Source organism: Ranitomeya imitator, chromosome 1 (assembly GCF_032444005.1).
Source record: "Ranitomeya imitator isolate aRanImi1 chromosome 1, aRanImi1.pri, whole genome shotgun sequence".
In the NCBI taxonomy this organism is placed as follows: Eukaryota; Metazoa; Chordata; class Amphibia; order Anura; family Dendrobatidae; genus Ranitomeya; species Ranitomeya imitator.
In genome coordinates, this window is record NC_091282.1 from 1,049,743,884 (window position 1) to 1,049,751,800 (window position 7,917).

Sequence of the window (7,917 nt, forward strand, 5' to 3'; positions counted from 1 at the left end):
TTTTTCATTATCCACCCACAGTACCGCTCCTATCTGACTCACACATAAGGTATGTTTTACCTTATATCCCCTGACACCCTGTGCTTACCGGTCCATGGGAATTTTATGGGACTTTCTTACACTTACAGACGCTGCTTTTTTGTACCCTATGACCATACGGTCTATTCTATTATTCTACAGTACGGTATGTACCTCCTCTCCCACTATCATCTTTCTGGTGTATCTCTCCTTATTTCATCCTGAGTGGAACATAATTCAGCCTAGATATTCGGGTTATTTTCTCCCCAGCATGTACTCTATGTATAGATTGACCAGAGTTTTGTATCGATGCTATTGTCCTTTTCCAAAATACCTTGTATATACTTTATTTTGTATGCAACTTTATTTTCTGTAATTTTTGTTTACACTTGTTTTTGGTTTTCACATGTAGTTACTGACGAAGGTCCATTCAAGGACCGAAACGTTTATTGGGTACTACTACGATTAAAATTGCACTAAAGCATCAGTTGAGTGCTGGGTTCTTTTTCTTTATAGTCTATGAAGGTGTGGGAACCTAACCTAGCACCATTCTTCTCCAGTAGTGCACACGGTTTTTGTATCTGATAATCTTCCCCTATGTGATTGCACACTGACGGGTCATGTCCACATTCTCCTATAATGCTGAGGAGACCTCGAATATCCTGGCACGTTCCACTTTCAGTAGCGATTTTTTAAAAATCCCTCCTAGGGAAGCAAGGGGGAGAGATCTAGAAAGGGAACTCCGTCACTTTACCAACATCGAACTTCACTGTGCCACACTCTCTGAGTATCTTCGAGCACAACGGATCCCTAGGGGTCTACGGGTTCCACTACGTCCCACACTGTTTCGGGACTCTCCCGAGTATTGCACCAGATATGAACAAATATTAAATAAATGTTCTTTCGACATTATTACCCTGACGATTGAGCACCTGCAGAAAGCGATCTCCACAAGCTCCGAGACCATCAAATCCATCGAGGCTCAACTGTCTTCATCTGGGACCCCCGAGGAACTGATTACCCTCAAGGACCAAATATCCAGAAACATCGAGAAGCACCGACGGGAGACAGAGGACAGAAAACGTAGCAAATTCAATAGGGACACGGAGGACTACGAGCGCCAACAGGTATACAGATGGCAGGACAATTATGCCGGACGTCGAAACCCATCTCGCCAGGCCCAGCGTACCTCCCTCGACTACTCAACATCAGGCTCAGAACAGGAGTTGGGTACCCCTGCCACACTTCCACCCCGTTTTTTAGGCCAACGACAACGCTTCCCGAGAAGAAGACCACGAGGCGCGGCCACGGACATAGGAGGAGACTCGGCCCAAGGGAGGATAACGAGATCTCAGGTACCAATCCATTGGTAATTAACATCTCTGATAGATTACTTGGTGTAGCGGAATACAAAGTCCTGCAGAAGGGTTTGTCTTTTTGTCCATCATACCAATGTCATACATTTGATCTTGAAATGGATCTTCAGAGATTCTTTCGATCACTTAGACTTAAGGCCTTTTTCTCCACATCTCCCGAATCATCTTCTACCCTACCCTCCACGGGCTCATCTGACGGTCCTCTCTCTTCACGGAGCCTAGGGCTCTACACCAAAAGTCATTTCAGACCTCCCCAAGGCTCACACGCCATGGAATCTTTCATAGGTTTCGTGAAAGAATCATTTAAATTACTATGTGAGGATATCAGAAAGGGTAAATTGTTTTTTCCCCCCAATCTCTCTCCCATGGAACGACAAGCCATACGGGGCCTACAAAACGACAACAACCTCATTTTCAAACCTGCAGATAAAGGGGGCGCCCTTGTGATTATGAATAGATCGGACTACCTTCTTGAAATCAAACGCCAACTAGGTGATCCCACGATCTATGTTAAATTACCACATGACCCCCTATCCGTGACTCGTCAAATCATCTCGGACACTCTTTTGAAATATATTGAGTTAGGGGTCTTAGACCCTAAGACACGGGACTTCCTCACCAAACTACACCCTATCACCCCAGTATTTTATACCATTCCCAAAATCCACAAAAACTTAGAGAAACCCCCAGGGAGGCCCATAGTCGCCTCTACCGACTCTATCCTCTCCCCACTGGCCATTTACCTAGAAAAAATTCTCACCCCATTGATTAGGACATCAAAATCCTTTATCCTGGACACAGGATCCTTCCTTAACATCCTGAAAGACATAAGTCCCATTCCTCCACACTCAATTCTGGTAACAATGGATGTAAAAGACTTGTATACATCTATCCCCCATATAGAAGGCATCAATTCGGTCCATAAACTCCTGACCCAGTCCGGCTTGCTACCCAACCAGATCAACTTGTGTATTGACCTACTAACCATCATTCTTACCCGTAATTATTTTTTGTTCCAGGATGACTTTTATCTACAAATCCGTGGTACCGCGATGGGCTCCAACGTAGCACCCCCGTATGCTAATTGCTACATGGCCGATTTTGAGGAGAGTCAGATATACCCTCACCCACTATTTCGTGACCACGTCCTTGTATGGAAACGTTACATCGACGACGTCTTTTGCATATGGGGGGGCTCGTTGGAAGCCCTCGCGTTCTTCTTCGATTGGCTGAACACGGCCTGGCCAGGTATCTCTTTCACCATGTCTTACAGTACTACACAGATCAATTTCCTAGACACCTTAGTCATTCTACAACCTGATGGCTCTTTCACTACCGACCTCTACACTAAAAGCACTGACCGTAACAGTTTGTTACATTTTACGAGTTTCCACCCTCCGGCCACAAAAAATTCAGTACCTAAGTCCCAATTTTATCGGGTCTCTAAGATTGTGTCTGACACAGAGCTTAGATCGATCCGCCTCCAGGAAATGGCTTCTAAGTTCACTCAACGGGGTTACCCGCCAGCGATACTGGAAAAAGCCGCTGCCCCCCCTACCCCACGACCCAATAGAGCCTCTAATCGGATCCCGTTTGTTCATTCATATCACCCGTTTGCGTACATTCTACATAGGTCAATACGCCGGAATTGGCACCTGCTGTCCAAGGGTTACCCCAACGTTACTGAGTTTCAGAACCCTTTTCTTCCCTGTTTCAAACGTCCACCCAACTTAAAGGACTCGTTGGTCAGGGCAGACTTGGGATCAGGTATTCCATCCCCCCGCCAACGGTTCTTACAGAGTCCACGTACCGGGACCTTCCCATGCCTGAACTGCTCTCAATGTCATAATGTCCTTAAAGGACCCCGCTTCCATCATCCTCGCTCTGGAAAGTCATTCCGAATCCCGGAGTATTTCACATGCGCTTCATCATGGGTTATATACTTAATCAAATGTCCCTGTGGACTTCTATACATAGGTGAAACAACGCAACCTATTCGCGATCGGATTTCCAAACATAAATCCACGGTCCGCTGTAAGAACCTGTTGTTACCCATCCCCCTCCACTTCCATAATTTGGGTCATAATATCTCACAGCTACAGTTCCAGGTAATAGAACATATCCCCCCCATCCGGCGGGGTGGTGATCGGGTTGCTCGCCTAAAGCGGAGGGAAGCGTTTTGGATCCACACATTGGAGACCCTCCACCCATTGGGACTCAATAGAGACTATGATCTAGCCTCTTTTCTCTGAGACTGTATGGTACTATCGGGTGATTTGCCCTGCAATGTGGTATCATGTTATTTTCCCACAGGTCATTACGGACTTCTTCTATCTTACTGGTTTTGTTATTTTTACCATTGTAAGTCATTGATGCAATTTTTACCATTGTCTAATTCTTCCTTTCTTTTACCTCTAGAGTCGTCTGTACTGATCACTTCGGTCTACCCGCACACCTCACTGGACCAAGCTGGTTATCCTCACCTAGCTGATCATATCACTAATCAGACCTATAGACCATAGGAGCACCTATCACCATGGAGATTGTTCACCCAGCATATCATCTCCGTATAGGCACTTCAGCTCCATATCACTTGTCCTATGTTGCCTGTATTTTCATTCCTTTTCTACTTTCTCCTTGCCGCGCTTTCCGCAGCGCTCGTGTTTGTTTTTTTTTTTTTTTTTTTTTTTTTTTTTTTTTTTTCCATTGTATTGCCCTATCCCTATGACAACGTGATGTCACTTCCGGTTACCATACACAGGAACTCTCATTGAGCTGCACACTGAGGTAGTCCTCACAGCGCGCCGTCACTTCCTGTCTGCCACCCAGCCGCTGATTGGCTGTTGGAGCTGGCTTGTCCCGCCCCTTTCTTATAAGATGGCGGCCGCACTTACTTCTGATCAGACTAGCGGTGGACACCGCGTCTGACAGCACCACCATCCAGCTCGGTCTCCTCAGGTAAATCCCCTGCACTAGAGCGTTTCTCTGATCGGCCGGTTTTTGCTGTATGTAATTTTTTTTTTTTTTTTTTTTTTTTTCGGCATGTAATTTCTTTTTCATTATCCACCCACAGTACCGCTCCTATCTGACTCACACATAAGGTATGTTTTACCTTATATCCCCTGACACCCTGTGCTTACCGGTCCATGGGAATTTTATGGGACTTTCTTACACTTACAGACGCTGCTTTTTTGTACCCTATGACCATACGGTCTATTCTATTATTCTACAGTACGGTATGTACCTCCTCTCCCACTATCATCTTTCTGGTGTATCTCTCCTTATTTCATCCTGAGTGGAACATAATTCAGCCTAGATATTCGGGTTATTTTCTCCCCAGCATGTACTCTATGTATAGATTGACCAGAGTTTTGTATCGATGCTATTGTCCTTTTCCAAAATACCTTGTATATACTTTATTTTGTATGCAACTTTATTTTCTGTAATTTTTGTTTACACTTGTTTTTGGTTTTCACATGTAGTTACTGACGAAGGTCCATTCAAGGACCGAAACGTTTATTGGGTACTACTACGATTAAAATTGCACTAAAGCATCAGTTGAGTGCTGGGTTCTTTTTCTTTATAGTCTATGAAGGTGTGGGAACCTAACCTAGCACCATTCTTCTCCAGTAGTGCACACGGTTTTTGTACAAGAGGTCATTGGTGACCTTAGTTAGGGCAGTTTCAGTGGAATGGTGTGACTGGAAGCCAGATAGTAAGCGGTCAAAGAGGGAGCAAGAAAAGAGATGTGAGGACAGTTCAAGGTAGACGTGTTGTTCCAGTAGTTTGGAGGCATAGGGGAGAAGTAATATAGGGTGATAGCTAGATACAGAGGATGGGTCAAGAGAAGGCTTTTTGAGGATAGGTGTGATGGAGTCATGTTTAAAGCTTGAGGGGAAAACACCAGTTGTTAGTGATAGGTTGAAGAGAGAGGTTAGGGTTGGGATGAAGACTGTGGTGAGGTTTGGGATGAAGTGGGATGGGAGCAGGTCAAGTGCACAGGTGGTGAGATGCGATATTGAGAGTAGAGTGGAGAGTTGAACTTCTGTAATGGTGGAGAAGTTGGTTTTGGAGGCGGAGGCCTGGGAAGTTGGGAGGAAGGGCTCTGGGGGTTGTTGACTAAAACTGTCTCTGATGTTATCAATCTTCTGCTTGAAAAATGAGGCAAAGTCTTCAGCTGAGATAAGTGGGGAGGGAGGAGGTGCTGGGTGACGGAGGAGAGAATTGAAGGTGTTGAATAACTGTTTAGGGTTGTGAGACAGGGAGGATATGAGAGATGAGAAGTAGGTTTGTTTAGGTGAAGCGAGTGTGGTCTTGAAATTAGTGAGGGACTGTTTGAATGTGATGAAGTGCTCATTGGAGTGGGGTCCTTTCCATCTGAGCTCAGCAGCCCTGGAAGCTCGCCTCAGTTCTTTGGTCAGGCTGGTGTGCCAGGGTTGTCTGTTGATTTTGCGAGCTTTGGTATGTGTAAGTGGGGCAGCAGATTCCAAAGCTACAGCTATTGTGGTGTTATATAAAGCGGCAGCATCATCCGCATTGTGTAAGGAACTTATATCTGTGTGAGGGAGGAGGGATTCAGAGAATGAATGTAAGTCAAGATGTTTAAAATTTCTGCGAGGGTGTGAAAGTTTGTGGGGTGGGGATTGTAGACATGGAGTGGAGAGGGAAGAGAATGTGAGAAGGTTGTGGTCAGAGAGAGGAAGAGGTGAGTTAGAGAGCTTAGAGAGGGAGCAGAGGCGGGTGAAAATGAGGTCCAGTGTGTGGCCATCTTTGTGGGTGGCTGTAGAAGACCATTGAGTGAGGCCGAAGGAGGAAGTGAGAGATAGAAGTTTAGTGGCAGCTGAGAGGGAAGTGTCAATGGGGATGTTGAAGTCGCCCATGATGATAGTGGGGATGTCCGCGGAAAGGAAATGAAGTAGCCAGTTGGTGAAGTGGTCAAAGAAGGTGGTGGCTGGCCCTGGGGGGCAGTAAATGACAGCCAGTTGGAGGTTGGAGGTTGGAGGGGGAGCAGATGCGCACAGAGTGAACCTCAAAGGAAGGGAGGGTAACAGAGGGTGGCAGTGGGATTGTGGTGAAGGAGCAGTTATCTGACAGGAGAAAACCAACTCCTCCGCCATGTTCGCTGCTGGGGCGGGGTGTGTGGTAAAGGTGGAAGCCACCGTAAGAGAGTGCAGCAGGGGAGGCTGTGTCAGAAGGGGTGAGCCAGGTTTCGGTGATGGCGAGGAAGGAAAGTTTGGTAGTAACAAAAAGATCACGGATGTAGGAAAGCTTGTTGCAGACAGAGCGAGCATGCCACAGAGCTCCTGTTAGTGGGACTGGGGAAGCGGGGGCAGGGTGAATGGGTATAAGTTTAGAGAGGTTAGGGAAGTTTGTGATAGAGCGTGGATGGGAGGTAAAAATGACTGTGGGAATGTGGTGAGGAGGACCAGGATTGGTAATGCCCTAATGGTGGCCCTGGGTATAGGGAGAGATTAGGTGCTGCTAGATACTAGGACACCCAATGCAGCCAGAAGGCTGAATTTCCGCCGTAACCAGGACTCGTGTACAAACCCTGGTCACAGGGGAATTTAGCAATGAAAATAATGTAACAATGTGTCAAAATGCTCTCCAAGGTAAAAAAAAATGCAAGAAAAAATATAAAGTAAAACAAAGGTAAAAAAAGAAACCTTGGGAGTCCAAATCATTGTTTCTAGTCCCGCCCCTGTGAAAAATATGTCAAAAATATATCAAAATAATTTGTATGTAAAGCAAATTCAAAATGAATTGTTGTTATCGGTCCTTTGTGGTATTAAAGGAAAGATAAAATATTTGGAAAAATAGGCACATATTTTTCTTTACATTTGTCCCTATCATAAAAAATAAAAAAGGAATATAAAAATTAGGTCCCTTGTGTCCCCACAAAACTGTATCAAAACTATTTTAATATTCGAGCAAGAAAATATTTTGGTACCTTTTAAAAGTGGATGTACGATAAAACCCGAAAATGTGCCTGGTGAGGAATGGGTGAAAATGGCCTGGTCCTGAACTAGTTAAAATGAAATCTAACTGGATATATTCTATTTTCTATATCGCATTGTCAACATCAGCACATCAGTCTGGAGATAAAACCTGGTCACATGGCATATTGATATGGGTCACTCAATTAAGGCTTACAGTAAATTCCACAGTAACTGGAAATGAATTGAACATACATTGACTTTCCTTCCAAAGCCATTGCAAGTCAAAATATCCAATAAACGATTTACAGAAGATGTTCTTTGCATGATGTATGTAATCTGTAAATATTTTATCAGACACCTAGCAAACAAAAAAGCCCGCAGGAAAAAAAAAAAGTTATGCTGTCAAAATGTAAATTTTGCAGGAAAACCCTCCCAATATTTATAATCCCTCCAGTAAAAATAACATACATGTACATCATCAGTTACACTTTGTTACCGCAAAATATGCATTAGGGTGATCACCATCAGGAAGGCTGTTGTAAAAATATAATCTATAAATCTATAATATATAAATCTGTTTACCC

At 44.5% G+C, this 7,917-nt stretch overlaps 1 protein-coding gene across 1 annotated transcript; it reads left to right on the forward strand.

Annotated features, from left to right (window-relative positions):
• The first annotated feature begins 625 nt into the window (after window positions 1-625).
• Window positions 626-4,097, forward strand: LOC138656834 (uncharacterized). Its single transcript, XM_069744111.1, has 2 exons — window positions 626-1,373; window positions 3,813-4,097. The coding sequence occupies exons 1-2, from the start codon at window positions 639-641 to the stop codon at window positions 3,825-3,827; spliced, it is 750 nt and encodes a 249-aa protein (XP_069600212.1). The 5' UTR covers window positions 626-638; the 3' UTR covers window positions 3,828-4,097.
• Window positions 4,098-7,917: the final 3,820 nt, after the last annotated feature.

Bases quoted from the DNA above. Each gene is read 5' to 3' on its own strand.
- LOC138656834 (XM_069744111.1), top strand. From the start codon at position 639: ATGTCCACATTCTCCTATAATGCTGAGGAGACCTCGAATATCCTGGCA.